This window comes from Dromaius novaehollandiae, chromosome W, assembly GCF_036370855.1.
Source record: "Dromaius novaehollandiae isolate bDroNov1 chromosome W, bDroNov1.hap1, whole genome shotgun sequence".
Taxonomy (NCBI): domain Eukaryota; kingdom Metazoa; phylum Chordata; class Aves; order Casuariiformes; family Dromaiidae; genus Dromaius; species Dromaius novaehollandiae.
In genome coordinates, this window is record NC_088130.1 from 49,793,984 (window position 1) to 49,814,071 (window position 20,088).

The 20,088-nt window shown below is 36.9% G+C and overlaps 1 protein-coding gene across 5 annotated transcripts in view; it reads left to right on the plus strand.

Annotated features, from left to right (window-relative positions):
* The window catches only part of LOC112995758 (3',5'-cyclic-AMP phosphodiesterase 4D), a 604,531-nt gene extending 584,744 nt beyond the window's left edge, over positions 1-19,787 (plus strand). For all 5 annotated transcript variants that reach the window (XM_064500988.1, XM_064500989.1, XM_064500990.1 and 2 more), the window contains 9 exons: positions 1,776-1,869; positions 5,949-6,121; positions 7,147-7,245; positions 7,334-7,498; positions 9,294-9,393; positions 13,008-13,162; positions 13,672-13,794; positions 14,313-14,495; positions 15,152-19,787. In XM_064500988.1, the coding sequence (XP_064357058.1) occupies positions 1,776-1,869; positions 5,949-6,121; positions 7,147-7,245; positions 7,334-7,498; positions 9,294-9,393; positions 13,008-13,162; positions 13,672-13,794; positions 14,313-14,495; positions 15,152-15,562 (1,503 nt within the window). In that variant the 3' untranslated portion in view covers positions 15,563-19,787. The remainder of the gene's footprint in view (positions 1-1,775; positions 1,870-5,948; positions 6,122-7,146; positions 7,246-7,333; positions 7,499-9,293; positions 9,394-13,007; positions 13,163-13,671; positions 13,795-14,312; positions 14,496-15,151) is intronic.
* Positions 19,788-20,088: the final 301 nt, after the last annotated feature.

Here is a 20,088-nt window from a genome sequence, read left to right on the forward strand (position 1 = left end):
TTTAAAAATACTCTTGGGCTTTTTGGATCAGTTATTGCTTGGCAAGGTTGACTTGTATTTTAATATTTAACATTCGTGACAAACATCTGAACTCACTGTAAAAACCTATACTGGTTCCATGCATATTATATTGCCCTGTACTTTGTAATATTTGTAACTGCAGTTGCAGTATGGGTCTAATTTTCAGAAATCTGTTGAGCATTTGGTAGCACGCTGCTGTATCTGAGATCAAAGTTGAGCTTTAGGCTTGTGACAAAAGTAGAGTTCAGTCTTTGTAGCAGGAAGTTCCCGGGCTGATGGCTTGTCAAGATGGCGGGAAAAATGCACTGGCTGATGGTTAGAGTGTTATATTAAAGGTAATTTTTATATGGCACACTGTGAGCAACTCAGTAATTGGTGATTTACAAAGACATTGTGAAGAAAATAACACCTTTCACTATGCAAGGCCTCTTTGAAGAAGGGGCTTTGATGATGCCAGTGGGATGGAAAGGAGGTGGTTAATGTTTAGTCTAGTGCTTTATCCATTATAGAAGAATAAATTACCAGTTTTCAGCATAGAAGAATGTTTACAGGGATACGTACCAAAGATAGCTGTTGTTTAATGTAATAAATAGTCATAACTGGGTGAACAAGGTGGAAGACGATTCTGAAAATGGCACAAATTATTTGGCTTTGTTAAGAGAAAAGATGACTGAGAAATCTAACAACAAAATGAAAGGGTGGCACAATGGCAGGCAACATTCAATAGTGACAGATGTTAATGTATGTCAGAAAGAGTTCTTTGAATTGCTAATAAATATTGCTGAGTTCTATTTACTGATAATATCAAAGCAGAGATACGCTCAATGAAATTGCAAATAACACAGCTAAAGCTGTATTGCACAATTAACCTGTAGAACACAATGCCACGGGATATCATTTAATCCTGGCGTCAGAAGGAATCAAGAATCAATTATGATTAGGGAATCAATTATGTCCTTAGTGGAATATTAATATCCACTTGGATCAAATAAACTGTGCATGTGAATTGCTAACTTACGGGGAATAGGAAGGAATTTCTATAGACTGCTGGTTTCTACTCTGATATTTCGTATAGATACAGACAACTTTCTGAGATAGTGGGATGGGCAAATCATTAGGCTGATCCAGTATAAAAGTTCTAAGTAAAAGACAACAGAGCCCATTTCTATTCATACTGGTATGTAGAAAAAGAATAAGGTATTGTCATTTTTTTAAGCAGTGCCGTGAAACATATTTGAGTAGACTGATGATGTACAGGAAGATAAACTTGAAAGGTTACAAGATACACGGCAAAAGTGCACAAGCAGATTGATTTACAAACATGATAAGAAACTCCTATCAGAGAAGTATGAAACAATGATAGTTTTCTTTAGTGCTTGTAAAGATGTGCTTTATGTAAATACATTTTTATTTTCTCTCCAAATTAAAATCCCCAGATTAAAAAGACAGCAATATTAATTGTTTTGTGTGTGCATATGCTTTATAGTTAAAGTTTTCAGTTACTAGTAGGGCCCTGTGTCGTAAGAAATGGAATCGCTATGGGGTGTTCTGTGTTTAGAAATTCTGTTGTCCAACTCACAAGTAAGTTGATAGGATAGAGCAGTGTTACATGTAATTCTTACTTTTGCAGTTAGTTTAGTTTATGTTCTTAGTGTCGCGCGTCCTTTTGCCAATTATAAAGTGATGGCATTTTCTCATGACAGTGAAAATATGTCTTGACCTCTAACTTGCGCTTTTTTTGTTTTTCTTTCCAGTTTAAAAGAATGCTCAACCGGGAGCTAACCCACCTCTCTGAAATGAGTAGGTCAGGCAATCAGGTCTCAGAATATATATCAAACACATTCTTAGGTAAGTTAATGGGAGTTAATTTTTTGGCTTTTGTTTTTTATCCCTCTCTGTGCTGTGATGCAGCGTAAAAGCAAGTACCTTTTCATACTGTTTTCTGTTTCCAGAAAATGTACATTTTCTATTTCATTGTTCAGTATTTGAGCAGAAAGATCATGGTAGATGCATTTCTTCACAGCTCATTTAGGTTTTGTATGTGGTTTCCCTGTGTGTGTAATTACAGATAGATGTATATTCATGTACAATTAATTAATTGCAACTAATATGTTGCTACCACATTAAGAAGGGAATACATGATGAACTAAGTATTTCATATATTAAAAATCATTCTTCCATTCTGTTTCTCGTATGGACAGAATGAAAGTTACACCAAAGAGGTGTCACTGTGCCAGAAGTACATAAATATAAGTAACCTCATTAAGTCTCACAGCACACAGTTTTGATGCTTTGGCATTCCCTGCCTGCACAGGGGAAAGTTGGTAAACACGACTAAATCAACATCTGAACAGATTGCTGCTGGGAGAATATGTACAGCTAAAGTGCTTACGTGGTGGGATGTAAGCATTAAAAAAGCCTGACATGATATTACAAAGAGTATGCTTCCTCCTCTGTGGCTTTGCGAAAGGCAATATATATTTTTGTGATAAAATTGTTTAAAAGGAATGAAACTTTGTCCCATCTGTGTGGATTTTGAACATGAAGATATAGTTAATATAGCAATTAAAATTAGCTTTTGGAAACACCATTGGTTCACAAAGACTACATATAAGCGAGGCACAGCTGAATACATCTAAATTAGGATAACAAATACTTCAAAAAGTGCCAGTCAATCAAGATACATCTTGTTTTATTTGTGTGAGGTACCATAGCTGGGGCTTTTTTGTGTGTTTTTTTTTTTTTTTTAACAAAGTAGGAGTTTTTAAGCATATTGTATCCTACTTATCACTGTATCCTAAATGCATCACTTAGTGTGTCTGTTCAGTTTATCCATCATTTCAGTAGCATCCCCGAGAACAGCAGCACAGCAGGATTTCGTGCAGTAGGCAAGTGATGAGCCTGTTATGGAGAAGCTGTGTTGCACAGCTTCAGGAGCCCTGAAAGGCTCAGTGTAAGGCTGGCTGAGACGATGACCCACTTAGGCTAGCTGAAAAGACTGAGGTATCAGCCTCTGCACGCCTTCACTTGAAAACTTAAGACTCGTTTTGACAGGTGTAAGGAAATGCATCTGTCAGCCTTTCACATAAGACCTCAGTCCTGAGCTGAAGGGGCTCTGGGAGAGCAATCGCTTAGAACATGCAGAGCCTGCGTGTTGTTTTGTGGCTGCGTGTAATAAAAACTTTGGATACGTAAAAATGTAGGTGTGAGAGGAATACAAGGGAAAAACACTGTTTAGGATTGTTTTCCCAAGCAGAGCTATATGATATGTATGCAGTTATTAATAATGACAACAGTTGTATGACAACAAAATGATGACACCAAAAATATTCCTTGTGTAAAGAATTAAGGCTCCTACATTGAATATGATAATACAGAAGCTTTTTATTTCTCAGTGTAATTAACCTGTTTTCTTACAGCCAGAAAATACATTAGAGCCTGCCAATGAGTATAAAATAACCCTATGCAAAACCCCATGTCAGAATGGCAAGCTGTCTTTTCTGGACGTTCAGATGGACCCAGGATATTTTGTTTAATGTGCTCATAATTAGGAAAACATTGGCAATCCCGCGAAATTCCATCGGAGAGCTAAAGCTGTTCAGACAGACACGTCCTTTCACTTGAGTTGTTCTGACAACTCACTGTATGAACCTCCCTTTGATGGGCCTAATCTTTGAGCATATGACTGAAACCATAAACATCAAAGCATGAACACGAGTCAGTGCTCTTCGTCTGTTGTCAGTTTGCACCAGTCAAGAGCTCTAGTGCTCCTGCTCCCCCTTTTATTAATCGTCCATATGAGGAGAGCGGTGGGGGCAGTCAGGGAACTCTGTGCTGCAGGCTAAAGCTCGGTGACATTTCCACAGTCTCTTCTTTGCTGTGATTTGTTTGGAATTCGCCGAGGTTTCCAGTAAGTACAGGCTGCTAAAGAGTAATTAAGAAAGAAAGGGAAAAAAAAAGGAAAAAAAAAGCCGCAAACACAATAAGAATCTAGATATTAGAAATGAACTTTCTGCTCTCATCTGGTTTCAACTTCTTTATTGAAAATGTCCAATACAGGAAGGAAAAAAAATGATCATATTTACGATCATATTGGTCATATTTACAGATATTTACAATCCCCAATTTTTTTTGTGTTGAGGTGTTTTTAAATACAAGTTTTCTCTAGGCTACTATGTTAGAAATACCTGTCCTTGATTTTCCTGTATTTTTAGAAGATTTCTTGAGGACTAGAAAAGATGCAGTTCCATTTTAGCAGAGAGGAGATAATTTGGAGACAGACATTAAAAGTCTACATTTAAAAAATTGTATGAATAAAATCAGCAAAAATTAATACAAATTCCAGCTTGGCAGAAAGTCTTTTCTTGCATATAACTTTGGTTTCTTCTGGGGAAGGTGGGTGAGAACAACCTTAGCTCTTCAGTTCTCCAAAAAGTCTTCCATGAAATATTGCAAAAGATGGGCACTAGGTAATCTTACTATTACTGAAGTCTTTAACACATAAGACTCCCTTTCAAAGTGTTTTCATACCTACTTTCGTGTGTCCTAATGATGCAAAGAAAGCAAGTGTTTCTGTCCTTTATGAGTTATAGATTTGTTTTAGTCTAGTTTCAACACCTTTTACATTCAAGAATTTATATGGCTTTACAGCAGAGGTGAAAAGATCTTAAAAATTTTCAGAAAGGATTTAAGGGTTATTTTATTGAAGTTCTACTTTGGGGGAAAAAAAAAACAGATTCCATGTTTAAGTGTTGCAGCCTTTGTTTATTCCCAAGTACTAAAATACGGATAGTTCAAGAAAAAGCTTCCCAGGTGAATTGCATTTGGTTAAATCCAGGTCTAAAAGGACCTCTTTTTATAGCTGCTTTTCACCTGTTATAGAGTTTAAGATGGAAGCTGTGCTGCAGACAGATACACACCGCAGAAACAGTCCTGGGAGGTCAGCGTTGGCAGTCAGCTGCTGGTGTGACTGTGGGGCTGGCCAGACTTGCTGGAAAGGGCCGTGTAAGCCAGCCCAAGTCGCCTTGCACAGGAGCAGATGAGGACTGTCCCACACGGCTTCACCAGCAATGCTGGGCGACAGCTCTTGCTCGGAAGAGCAGTGCTGCAGGTGCCTGCCGTGCTGCCCGCCCCAGACAGGGTCTGCAGGTGTCATCTGACAGCGGCGTGGATATAGTTCACTCTCACTTTAATCGTTGTCTGTTCTCACCAAAAGTTTTGCTGGCACGTATGCTGAGCAGGTATAAGAAGTAATGCCACTGATACTGTCGTGGAGGCAAAAGCCTGCGAGAAGATGTAGCATTTTAGGAGAACAGTCCTTTTCTCAGTTTGGGAAGTGGTATAGATTATAATAGTAAAGAACTGTCTTGCTGATGTGAACTGCATCTCCATCCAAGGGGTTTGTTGATGTGGCTCCACTGGCAAAAGCCTTTTTGAGTTGTGCAGTAGAAGCACTCCCGAAGTATTAGATCGTTTGAGTTCGGAAATGTTTTGTAAATGTTTACGTGAGATATCATTTTGATTTTTGGAATTGCAATTTCAGAGAGTGTTTTTTCCAGTTATTTCAAAATTTCTTGCAAAATGGAAATGCAGATTTCTGTTCATTTGTAATAACGTTTTTTAAATAGAAAGGATTAACTCTCTCTACAGGGCTGGGAAGGTGGGGGAGGTCACACAATCACAAGTCACAGTCGAAGCCAGTTCAGAAAATAATGAGGCAGTCTGTAAAACATAGTTCTGCTTAACTCAGAAGGGGTCTATGTTTATGTTGCTTCACATTTTTTACTGCTGTTGATATGAAATACCTACTGCAAAATCCCCACACTTAAAAATAAAAAAACAGTTTTGTTAAGAACTGTAATATCCATAGTATGAAACCTAACAGTAAAGTGGACAAAATTGTTCTGTTTTTCTTCATTCTTTTGAAGATAAACAACATGAAGTTGAAATCCCCTCTCCAACACAGAAAGAGAAAGAGAAAAAGAAGAGGCCAATGTCCCAGATCAGTGGAGTCAAAAAACTGATGCACAGCTCCAGTTTAACTAATTCCAGTATTCCCAGATTTGGAGTCAAAACAGACCAAGAAGATGTTCTTGCCAAGGTAAAGAATATTTAAATTCTTGAACTTAAACCATTGAGCCAAGATAAAAGATTGTCAGATGGACTCAAGAGTATTATTCCATCTTCTGTTTATAACCGTTGATTTCAGGCTGTAATGCCAAAGGCTGATCTCATTAAAATAATATGAAACTGGTGCAGTGGAAAAATAACATAAATGAAGTCAGAATCAGGCCATGAGGGTTAATTCAGCACTAACAGGATTCCAATAAGAATATTTGCTGTCTGGGCATGGAATGCAAATTCGTATTTGTGTATGCATTAATAAAGCTGCTTATTAATAAATAAAATCTGAAGAATGAAGACTCATATATTGTCAGAAGGATGGAAATATATAGTAGCCATATTATTTTGAAAATACGCAACTGTCTGTGGCATTAGAGCTATCCCTGCAGGTCCTGTCTTCAGCTTTATCATTTTATGTACATCAGTTGCATTTTCATTTTTAGTGAAATTTCCCCTGATTATTGCATCAGCAGTTAACTATTTGACAATAACATGAAACTGGTATAAAGTGATTCTTCATTCAGTTTTAGGCTTTTGCGTTTTGAGATACATCTGCCCTTGTGTTTTCAGGAATCTCCCCCTTTGTTTGAACATTCTGCTTCTAAGAGCAGGTGAGACAGCAGGAGAAGCACAGCGTCTCTGGAGGTTTCCTCCTAGCTGAGCTGTGCTGTTACTGGGCAGGTAGATAGCAAAGTGTGTCAGTTCAACTCATTCAAGATACTGCAGCATTTTTCCCCCTGGAGCAATCTGCCTAAAAGAGGGACTCTTCCCTGCCTAGTGAGTTAAATTCTGGCAAGTTGATAGCTGCAAATTCAAATGTTACAAGGTTAGTAGCAGCAGCATTCACCCTTTCAGAGAGTTTAGCATATTATCTTCACAGTAGCTAAACCAAACTGCAAGCTTTGAATCTTCATGAGTCTGCCGTTTGTAGCTGTTTCAATCAGAAACCATTGGACTATGTGTATTAGATTTCAAAGTGTCTGTTGCTGGATTCTCTTCTAGGAACTAGAAGATGTAAACAAATGGGGCCTTCAGGTTTTCAGAGTAGCAGAATTATCTGGAAACAGACCTTTGACAGTCATCATGCACACCATTTTTCAGGCAAGTAGGCGCAGCTATCCTGCTTTTTGCTTGTTTTGGAGATCATTCTGTGCTTTATAATCTTAAATGTTTCTCTTTGCTTTTCCAGGAACGGGATTTGTTAAAAACTTTTAAAATTCCAGTAGACACTTTAATAACTTACTTGATGACCCTAGAAGATCATTACCATGCAGATGTGGCATATCACAATAACATACATGCTGCAGATGTTGTTCAGTCAACCCATGTCCTGCTATCAACCCCAGCATTGGAGGTAAATTACACAGAAATGGGAAAGAGGCAGGCATGAGAGAAAGGGAAATACCAAGACACTTCTAAACTGAATGTTAAAGATCTTAGTGTCTGCAGGTCTTTTTAACAGAGATCTTGACGTTTCTTTCATGAATTGTTCTCTTTTAAAGATACTTTGTGAGGATCAAAGTATATTTACATGTAACTATTGTGGAGGAAATATCATGCCATTTTTTTTAAGCATGGTTTTACACTTTGAGATTTCTGCTGTCATAACCTTTTCATTGTAACACAATGCGTAACTTGTTTCCACCATCTCATTATTAACTACATCCTGTTCTGTCATTATTTCATGTGTGGAACTATCACTAACTACAGTTAGTGGAAATACTTAGGAAAGATAAAATGGAATTCCCCTCAGTAGGGCTGTTTGTTTTTTGTTTTTTCCCTTGTGCATATTCATTCTGATCCTGAAAGGCTACTTTTGTGGGTTTTTTTCTCAGGTAGATTTGACCATGTACTAAATTATTGTTGGCCAATTTAATTTTTGTCATAGATATTTCAAAATTATTTGAAAAAGTTAACGTTTCTTATGTGAAGAATTGCTGAAAGTGAATCCCTGAAGTGAAAGAAAGACAGATAGAAATTTATTTCCCTTCTTTAAACACGATTCAATCCTTATTATAGCAAACATTGACATATCCCAGTAAAGTGGGGGAAAAAGACAGATAAAGCAAATAGGTGAAATTTCAGTAGCTCAGAAGGATTTGCCCCCATTTTCAAGGAAGGCTGCATCTTGACTCTTTTTTTCATAATGACCAATCTTTCATATTACTGAATGTTTCTGCCTTACCTTCTTATTAAAGTGAACATTATAAGCAGCTCCTAAGACTGTCGGCATGTCCCGATCCTCAAAGACTCAAGAATTCTCTTGGGAAAGATTGTCTGTATCTCAAAAAGGAAGATTAGGTCTGGATAAATCACCACTGGCTTCACCAAACAGCTGAACTGATTGCCCATAGCATTATTTGTTTTTTTGCAAAAACTGCAGTTTCAGCTGTTTTTATGGCTTTGTTCTTAGCAGTGTTTTAGCCACTAAAATACTAATATCTGCCTGGATGCCATTGCTGACCTATGTACTTACAAGCTGTTTTTGATCAGTTACAAAAGCACTTATGTAACTTGGTTTCTTCTGACAGCAGTGGACTGGACTCAGTGTCACATCAGGTCCCTTCCAGTCCTCTATTCCTGTCTTCTTAATGATCTCATACAGAAGAAAAATCAGTAGATTTTAAGTTGCATACCTTGTAGTGTGTCACCATTTTCTTCAATGTCATTTAGGAGATGTACTCCTTTCAAATACCGTACTATATGTTTATTGTGCAGTGTAGCCATGTCTGATATAACATAATACCATGATATGTAAGAATCAGGCTGAACTTTTTAACTTTAATTTGTGCTCTAGTTCAGAGACCTAAATCTGTACTTAATGATCTAGTAGAAGTGATTGTATTTGCAGACTGAAGCTGAAAAACCTTCAGCTGCTACTGAATTTAGTGATGCTGTTAGTGTTCAGCAGTTCTGAGGTAAGGATAGTTCTACTTTGATGGCTAAGCCTGAAATGTTTACCAAATGTCTATGTAATGGACAATTTTACAGAAGGTTATTATCACCTATATATAGAAATCTCTTCTTAAAATCCCAATATACTTCAAATGTGTTTTGCTTGCTCAGCTCTAGTTTCAAAGTGCAGTCCTTTTATTGAAAATACTTTTCCATTGATTAGGTATTGTCATTTCTGTTTCATGGTTTTCTAGGCAGTGTTCACTGATTTGGAGATTCTTGCAGCAATTTTTGCCAGTGCAATACATGATGTAGATCATCCTGGGGTTTCAAACCAGTTTCTTATCAACACAAGTAAGTGTGGCGTTCTGTGGTTTTCTCATAGATTTGCTGCAAGATCTGCACGTTGCAAATGAAAATATTCAGCTCATTCCTTGTCTGCTCTTATTTGTACTTTTTCTCAGTAAATAGATAGGTGTTTATATTATTTTGCACTATTTGTAACCTTAGAAATAATCTATACAGTACCCTCTAGCAAGAATTACTATGGGTTGAACTCACTATAATACAGGCACTGCTTATTGCATGCGATCTCTTTCCTGGAAGCTTGTAAGGCTTACATTAAACAAATAAATAAAGCTAATTAAATAAAGCTGTAGGAGAAAAATGAAGGAAGATTACATAAAATATTGAAAAAGAAGGATAGCAATTAATATGTTTATACTGGAAGCATAGTAGAAAACAGGTTACTTTTTAGAAAACAGATGACCAGGCCCATCTCTCTCTCTCCATGGCTGCTATAGTTGTTTTCTGACCTCTGCATACTAATTCAGTCTCTTGGACTGACTTTTCTCTGCCTATCTCTGCAGGCTATGGCAAACCTCTTCTCTCTTTTGTGTGTCTCTTGCTCCATATATGGATAAGAAAGCCCTGATGAAATAAGTGCCTAATGCCAACTCTCAAATTTGAAACTCAGTGTACTTGTTCTCCATTCCTCAAGGCTGTTCTCTGCACCGTTGCACTTCCTCCCCTTTAATTTTCTACTAGAAGAAAAGCCACGTTAGCTTCACTGAACCTGATCATGACACATTTACTGAATGGCTTGTTGCCCCAGTGTAACCTGCTTTGATATCAGTGGTGTATGTTACTATTTTAAGTGGGTAGCGTGCTGTAGGTCAGTGCAAGTTCTGTCATACATTATTATTTTTTGCTATCTTGACTTCTCCTTTTATAATAACTGGCCCAGAAGTAGAAATAATATTAAGAATCCAAGCACATAAGAAGAGAAAGCTATGGAAATGGAAAAATATCTAGGCTTTCAGGTTTGACCCATCTGGTTACAGAGTTATAGACACTGTGATTTCTTCACTTGGTTGAATCTACTGCACTGCTGCTAAAATAGCATGACCCAAAATGAGCAGTGTAGTTTGAAGGGAGCTCCTGTTCTGACTCACTGCTGCTGCACGTTCAAAAAAGACCTCCAGTCTTGCCTGCATCTAATTTTATGTGCTTTAATGGCCTGAGGGCTACCCTGTAGTGAAATTAAATTTGATGACTCATCTGGAAGGAGGAAGATTTGGATTGTCTCTAGATTTTAGGTGCTGTATTGATAGAGAGTACAGTTCTGCAGCAGGAACAGAGCAAATCAAGCTTTGTGCACAAAGCAGTGCATAATATCTGGATTCCTAAGAGTGGGCAGATAAAAACACAGGCTTTTTGTTTGTTTGGTCAGAAATTGAATAGCAGAATATATTGGTGCCTTTGAAGTGCTATGAGGAAACCATGAAGTTGCTTAAGTGTAAGCAGGGTGACTGGCTAGCTGAAGGGACCAGCAGTGATACTTAAAGCTTTTACTTTTAGGAAGGCAGTTCAAATTCAGCGAAGGAAGGCAAGGAGTCCATGTGAATGACAAACATCACTAATCGGTATTATTGTTGCCAAGCTAAAAAGAGGTAAAGGGATTTTATCCCTTTTGAGTTGTTACCTGCGCACAAAGAAGAAACTGAGAGGACAGAGATTGAGATAAAGACCATTGAATTTAAATTTATTTAGGTGTCTAATGCCCATCAATTTCAATGAGAGTTTAAAATTCTGTGCACACATGGCTTTTACAAAAGTCATGCAGGAACTCTCTCAAGCCCCAGATTTTCCTAGCCTCTGGAACATCATTTGCTTCCATCTAGTTCTGTGCTTTCCATTGATGCCTACAATGTATTAACTTTTCACTAAGAAGTATAAGAATACATTTAAAAAAAAAGCATAGTTGACTTACAGTTTCTCAAAGCATTTACATATTTGCCATATTTCAGCTTATTCTTTATAATTTTCACATGTGATATTTCCGAAAATTATTTCCTTATTTCAGGATTTAAAGTCTATTTACACAGTTGTCTAAAAAATCAGATCCCTCTTAAATATTATTAAAGAATAAACAAATATGGATTGTGTTAGTATCAGACGAGATGCTTATTTGATTATTGTAAGTCTGTCCTTCCTGAGAAATACTCTTGAGGCTTGTAAAATGTTGTGGAGACTGTCAAGGAGAAGCTTTCTTCTATTTCCACCTCCATTCAAAACTGAGCACAAAAAATAACAAGTAGGCAAGCTTTATAAATATTCCGTGGAAGATGAAGAAGACATTGACAAATTCACATTCTTTTTCCTTTTTGCTATTATGGCTTTGCTGCTGTCAGGATAAGGAAAGCAGAGGAAGGATTTCCTGATTCACAAGATTGACGTGTTCAGGACAGGAGAGGGAGACAGCAGGAGAATGCATAATGAGACTCATGAAATCTGAAGAGGAGAGCTTTTATTGGCACCCCATTGAGCCAGAGGGATTTTAAAACAAAGCTGCTGTGAAAGAAGATAATGAGGACAAACAGTAGAATAGACTTATGTATGGCTAGATTTAGGATAGAAGAACTGTGGTAAATAGAAATTAATGTCAATACATGACAAGTGTGATTGCATATAAAGTATTCTTTAATGACAGATTCATTTGCAAACCTTGTCTTAAAACACACACAACCTGATTATGTGAATGCAATCCAGATGTGTACCTGTGCAGAATCTAAATATATGCAGAAAACAGTCTTAACTGCATTTGTTTTCAAAGCTGGCTGTTCAGTGTGCCTAAGCAGACAAATGCAGACCTTGCACGTGCCTTAGTATGGGCATTGCTAAGAAGGTATGTGAACTCCACTTACTCCCACAGCCATACAGAATGACCGAGTTAAGCATGCTTTTGCGAGAGAAGGCAGCATTATGGCATCAGTACTTGATTGCATTCAAGTGTGAGACAAAAGGCAAGGCCACTGCTGACATTCTCAAGCCACATGACTTTCCACATTAAAAAGATCAGAAGTGTAACTTTTACTGTCCTATCAGCCTCCTCTCAAAACATCCTGTTGTTATAGACTAATGACCCCCTAGGGCCTAATTTGCTGGTCTTCTGAGTGCCTGAGATCATTGCAAGAGTGCGGTGTTTGAAAACCAAGATGCGCGCTGTCTGCCTGACCTGCAACAAAGCCTGAGTAGTGGATAGGTACAACTTAACTTAAACAATTGAATTTTAATAGTTGTGGTGGGAGGGAAGGAGGAGAAGAGAAAACAGTAGAATGTGTTTTAGTGTATGTGTGTTTTTGCATAATGTTTTCTATGTGACCTCGTTTACATATGAAAATGAGTTCTGAAAATATCTTCCTTCTGCTGTTTTCTCACTTGCCACTTCAGGCCTGTGTACACACAGTGCGAAGCTTGCTTTTTATTTTCCTCAAAATACTTTGCCTCGATTTGTTAAGATGTTCAGTCATTAATTTCATAATTTGTGATGTGATGTGAACTACAGGAATTCTGTTTCTAAAAGTTCATCTTTAAATCTGTTATGAATGTAATAAATCAAAAAATCATAAGGGATTTAGTGGAAGTATAGGCTTTGGTAACGTTCTGCCTTGTGACTGTTATTGCAGATTCTGAACTCGCCTTGATGTACAATGACTCATCAGTGCTGGAGAATCACCACTTAGCTGTGGGCTTCAAGCTGCTGCAGGAAGAGAATTGTGACATTTTCCAGAATTTGACCAAAAAACAGAGGCAATCATTGAGGAAAATGGTCATTGACATTGTAAGTTCCGCTTCGGAGTCCCACTTTCATCGCGCTATCAAATTGAATAATAAAGCACAGTAAAGTTTTATGGTAAATTAGACATGTAAGCAATGAATTAGAAGTTTTAAGTTTTATTATGTATTGTCCAAACGTGAATAGCAGGTTCTTTTTAATTTAAATACCAGGTATACATTTTTGAAAGGTATACAATCTTGCTTCAGGCTGTTTTGATACTAAAATGTCTATGTCTGCCTTTGCACCATCACAGTTAAAAATTGGCTACTGAGTTGTTGATGAACTCAGGCTGATCAAGTCTTTATGAATGGCGCCCCAATTATTTTCTCATATTTTTAAAATAAAAACTTATCATTTGGGCACTACTGACATACTCAGACTTTAATAGTATATTCAGATATACGGATTATGTTTTCTCCCAGAACTATTTCTTTTTGTGTTTAAAGATTTTTAATAAATCAGTAAAATAATTTACTTAATATTCATTTGTTTGTTTGTTTCTTTCTTTCAAGGTACTTGCAACAGACATGTCTAAGCATATGAATCTATTGGCTGATTTAAAAACTATGGTTGAAACCAAAAAAGTGACAAGTTCTGGTGTCCTACTTCTTGATAATTATTCAGACAGGATTCAGGTAAGAAAATTCATCTGAAAATGGTCACTTGCATGAACTTACGTCAGTAATGACATTTGCCTGCCTGTTCTCCAGCATGGGTTAGATCAGCTGTCCATTCATGCTTCATGACTCTTTCTCTTCTGTCTTCTTCGTATGTGTTTCTCACATATGCCATATTCTGTTAGGTACTGAGTGACTCTTTGAGAGAGTGATGAGGTGGTAAAGCACTTTTTCTGGATTGAATTTGGCTTTGGCCTACACTTCAAACTATCTGCCTGATTGGTCTTTCACTCAAACATTTTCTAACTCTTATGTAGGCAGAAGCTGCATAAATGAGATAATTCGTGTCTATTAATGCAAGTGTGAAAACCACCCACACACATAAGTTTTTGCTGTTTAGAGTAAATCTTACACTACATGTATTTTCAAGATTCTGTTTCACAGCTATTAAATGTGTAAATGGAAAAGGAGCTGCTTTTTTCTAGTGTAATAACACAGCAGGTGCTCAATAGATGATATGTTTTCATCGATTTTAGGTCCTTCAGAATATGGTGCACTGTGCAGATCTAAGCAATCCAACCAAGCCACTCCATCTCTATCGCCAGTGGACAGACAGAATAATGGAGGAATTCTTCCGACAAGGAGATAGAGAAAGAGAAAGAGGAATGGAGATAAGTCCCATGTGTGATAAGCACAATGCATCAGTAGAAAAATCACAGGTAATTGATTTGAATAGCTGTCAAATAACATACTATGACATTTTAATAGAAAATGATGGCTCATAGCCATTCTTTTTATTTTGATGAATTTCTGAATGTAGATTTCGCCTTTTTTTTCCCCCTAATTAATTCAGCGTCTGAGTAGAGGGTGTGGGGAGTTTTCTTACTGTGAAAACATAGGGCATAACTGTTTTTGCTGAAGGGATTCCATCACTGTAGCTATCTGCAATGAAGCATATGTTTCAGAAAAGGATATTGTATATCTGCTCATTAGGATTTCCTTCAAAAGCAGAATTAAATATAAAATAGCTGTTTGGCTCAGTAGATGCAGTTGGAGTTGTTTGGAATGAACAGTTCATTTGAAGACAAATCCTTTCCAAGTCCTTATCCAGTATCCTGAATCAGACTTTTGAAATGCTAAAAGAACCAGTTTTCTACATAGAACAGGAACATTCAGGCACCTTCAGGATAGTCTCTCTAGTGTCTCTTATTGTTCTCAGACATTGTGCTCTCTTCCTTTTTGACAGCATGATTATCAGAAGTGTCTGTCTGTATAGAAAAAGCATTTGTACAGAAAAAAAAATGTGACTTTTATGCATAGTTGTTTATTTCTTTATGAATAAGATCTCATCCTAATTTTGCATTATTTGAAACAGGTGGGGTTTATAGACTACATTGTTCATCCTCTGTGGGAGACATGGGCGGATCTTGTTCACCCGGATGCCCAGGATATCTTAGATACACTGGAGGACAATCGAGAATGGTACCAGAGCACAATCCCTCAAAGTCCCTCTCCTGCACCTGATGACCAGGAAGAGGGTAGGCAGGGCCAAGCTGAAAAATTCCAGTTTGAACTAACCCTGGAGGAAGATGGTGAGTCAGACACCGAAAAGGACAGTGGAAGTCAAGTAGAAGAAGACACCAGCTGCAGTGACTCCAAGACTCTTTGCACCCAGGATTCAGAATCCACTGAAATTCCTCTTGATGAGCAAGTAGGGGAAGAAGTGGAAGAGGAGGAGAACCAGACAGAACCCTGTGTAGTAGAAGACCATTCTCCTGACACGTAACGATGAAGATGCAGTCTGTTTCTCTCTTGCCCTCTCCCATTCTCTTCCTCTTTCTCTGTCATTTTTTTTAATTAGAAAAAGTTTCCAAAGTGTATGTCACATGCTACAACCATGATCACAACTCACTGTCATCTGCCAGGACGTTTGTCGATCAAAACTGACCTTGATGACTCAGTTTGGCACTCAGGAATATTGTAACCAGAATTTTCACCTCCATGGCATCAGAAAGCAGGGGGAAGAACATCCATAAACTACATTTTAACAAGCTCTCCATTTGGCAGATTTGATTAAATAGAGCAAATGTTTTCAGAGGAGTACCACCTGCCAACCGAAGGCTGGTATGCTTTGATAGCTTTTGATTTCATTTTATTTCACAAGGAAAGCATTGAAAAATGTTCATCATCAGAGGAAACAGAAAATAAACTGAAGTTCCTACTGGAAAACAAATGCACATAAGTGATGGGACACAACATGAATCTGTTACCAATAGGAAGATGAGCTGTGGAAATTGCATAATTTTCTAATTTCAAGTCTTCCTGATATATGACTGAAAAAAGTGTGACCCAGTGGGTTGCACTAACCTCTGCATTTTGTATAATATGTAAAAGAGATCTTTTGTAGAGCTTACTTTTATTATTAAATGTACTGAGGTATTATATTTAAAGAAAAACACTTTCAGACTTCATCTGCCACTGGTTATTTTTTTTTCCAAAGAGTAACTTGCAAGTTTTCAGTACAAATCTGTGCTACACTGGATAATACTTCTGGTTTTTTTTCTTTCCTTCATTTTTGCACCTTAGAATTTCATGGCAATATTGAGCTGTAAAAGTCTATCACTTTATATATTAGTGACTTCCATGAATATCCTTTATGTTACATAAAACTCTTTCAGTATGATGGCATCTGTTCTTTAGTTTTTATTACAATTTTCCCAGACGTACTAGAGGAACTTAGCTGTGCTCTTCTCCTCGTAGTGGTCTGATCCTGTCAATTCTGTCTTACTTCCAAAACTAAGCTTTACACATGGGGTCCTGTTGAAACCAGCTGGACCATTAAGATTAGGATTTGCAGGACTAAAGCCAGTAAAAAAGGTGATGAATTGTCTTTTTTTAAAATATAAAACAGTTCTTCTGTTGTATTAATAAAATTAGTCCCTCTCAAACATCATTTTCAGGATATTTATGCCAGGGAGCTATAGATTTCTCTGTCAGAATGACTAATACAATGTATGGAATACTTGTTTTGACAAAAAAGCATCAGTGTAGTATTTCCGGTTTTGTCTCCCTTACTAACTTTTTATCTGTGTCAAGTGTCTAGTTAAACCATTTGCTAATCTGAGACATAATAATGATTAGCATTTTTTTATGGTTTTGTTGGCTGAAGAGCCACATCAGTCTTTTCTATGTTTTCTTTTTTATGTTTTCTTATTTGTATATTTTCTTTTCCTTATGTTTTTAAGTAAATGGGCAATGCTTCATGAGTGTTGTAGTTTACTCCACATTGCTTCAATCCCAGATGTTTTCATCCTTTATCCAACTTGTGCTGAGGGAATCTTACTTTTAAGTTTGATTAGTACTGAAAGTTTTTGTAATTCGGAAAGTTAAAGGGAGTTAAGGGGTCATATTTGTCATTTTGCAGTCCTGGTGACATGTCACATGAAATGAGAAGGAATTTTATCTCCTCCGTTTGACCCTTCATTAAAATTGTAGTTTTGAGTGTAGAGAAATAGTTGCCTAGAGAAGTTAACAGACTCCCACTTTGTAACGTTCTGGTAAAATGGCAAGTTCAAGGTGATCTCTTAACAAAACAAAACAGAAACAACCATTATTTTCCCTGTTTGTATTTTTTTTTTTTTTATTTTGGTAAATTTGTGGATATGAATAGGTGTCTGTTTTAGTGTCTGAGATCTAGAATGAGAACCTATTTAAAATCTGCTGCCTAATAATTCAGCTTTTAAATGCCTTTTGCATTCTTCTGTATCCAGCTCATAGACTTCTCCACCTTTAGCCCTCACGGGGCCTTAGCACAGAAGATACTGAAGGGGGAAAGAGAATGAAGAGAACTCATCTTTTTTCAGTTTTTGACTTTTTTGTTCATCATTTCTCCCTGAACCTCAACCCATCTAAAAATCCTTTCAGTCCCCAAGAGTGCCTGGAACCTTAATAATGGAAAAGCAATATAAATTCCAAAATAATCAATAGGGACCTGAAAAGGTTTTGTATCTGCACTAATTGAAAGTAAGTAAAGAGAATAATACCATATTGTGAGATATACACCCATACATATGGACAATCAAATAATAGAAAATTATATCATTTCTTAGAGCCAGGGATATAATGCACTGTACAATCTTTTTTTTCCTCTTTTGCCAAAGTGTGTTTTTGCATTGCACACTGCTTTAAAACAGTATAATTTACAAGTGGCTTTATGTGTTCTAAATATTTTTGCCATAAGAAAATGCAGTGAGTTGGGTATTGAGTGGGGAAACAAGAAAATTCACATTGCTTATAACAGTACACTTTAGCTTGCAAGTTACTGTACTCAACAATGCTGTATTTGAATTTTTAAATTGTTTTGTGTCATTGTTTAAAAAAAACTATAATGAAAGAATATAGATAGAACAAATAGCATTCAGAAGTTTAAAAAACTTGAATGGTATGGATTTTACAGAAAGCTTTGACAATTCTTTTAAAATGCATTATTTATTTTATTTGTGCCATGCATTTTTCTCACCAAATGACCTTACCTGTAATACAGTCTTGTTTGTCTCTGTTTACAACCATGTATTTATTGTAATGTACATACTGTAATGTTAATTGTAAATTATCAGTTCTTATTATAACATCATCCTTGTCAGGGTGGTGTTGCTATATTTGGAAACTCTTGGTGAGAGAATGATTATTGTGTATACATATTCCTTGTACATTTTTTCTCCTGTAATATATTCTGTGTCACCTTAGAGCTTGTTTATGGAAGATTCAAGATAAGTATAAAATACATAAAGATATATCAATAAAAAAGCTGCAGGTCTTTGGTCCCAGGGCTGTGCCTTAACTTTAAACAATATTTTCTTCTGTTTTGCTGCATTGGAAAGTAAGGTAGCTGTGGGGCTAGGGCTGGGCATTCCTACCATATTTTTAGTTGCTAACCGATGGGGTTACTAGTACAAGCTAGTATATATATTGCAATGAGCTTTCATCTGTGACCCCACTGGAAGTTCCAGCTTTTCCAGACTTCTGGCTATATAATTGTATTGCCTTTCTGATTATCTTTTTTACAGACTATCATCAGGGATTATTGCAGCCATTACTTGCTACTAAAAAAAGATGATGCTGTGTTTCAGTACTGAGTTTTACTGAAACAGTGTTGGAAACTGTGCTATGTAGACAGCATCTCTAATAAGCATTTGATTCTAATGCATATTGGCAAATGAAATAATTGGAATTAAAAGGGTTTAATTTATACACTCTGTTCTTTCACAATCATCCGTAATATTCCTTCTGTATTTAGTAGCAGCAGTTATCAGTGTATAAGCAGAATCCATGAAGTAGGACAAAAGACAACCTTAATCTTGGAAATGCTTTCCAGCACTAATATTAGTGTTATAAGCAGCCAAAGCTTTTATTCTGTATAGATGTATCTAAGGCTTTGTACAGGTGTGTATAGCATAATGCACTAGGTCTATAGGAGAATGGTAAACCTTTAGATCTTTTAATAACACTAGTATTAGTTTTGCAAGTTGGACGCTGAGCATCTCTTGCAGTTTGAATATCACATTGCTCTCACCACGCTGAGCTCCTGATAGCAGTGAATTTGCCAGTGTGAGGTCAGTACCTCTCCTCCATCCCAGCGATGCCCAGCCCTTGTAGCATGCAACTCCAGTGAAAGGAGAGATTCTTTTTCAAGGAAAAACAGAGCCTCCTTTTTGACACAAACTGTAGATTTTAGCAGCCCTGGCCCAAAGGAATTTGATTGCTTTTGTTTTAAACAGTATAAAAGGGACACTATAACGACAGAAATCCTGAACAATTTTTGTTACTGTTTTAATTTGATTTTTCCTTTGGGTATGTCTTGAGAGTGGCAACTTGTGTGAACATTGCACATGATGATTCTTTCACTGGTTTCTTAGCCTCTCTTACAGCCTATGGGATAGTACTGTACATCAATACCTTCATATGGAATTTTTATATGCAATGGAAATAAAAGCATGGGTTGATTCTGCCTAGTTACTGTACTTGATTTTCTTTTGCAAGGTAAAACTTTTATACTCACAAGCCATAGTTGTGACCTCTTAAGAGAAATTATAATGCCAGAATAGTCAGATTACTATATAAATGACAGCTGTTATCTTGGAGAAGAAATGCCTTAGAGCTCTCAGTCTTAGTGTTAAAGCAGGTACAGCTCTTGAAGTGGCTTGTGTAAACTAACCTCCTGTTGACCAGAGCGTGGAGGGTTGGCTGGTTGCTCAAGTGAAAATACTGTTGGATTGAATACAAAAATTCTATCTCAGTTTTTTCCTTCAGACT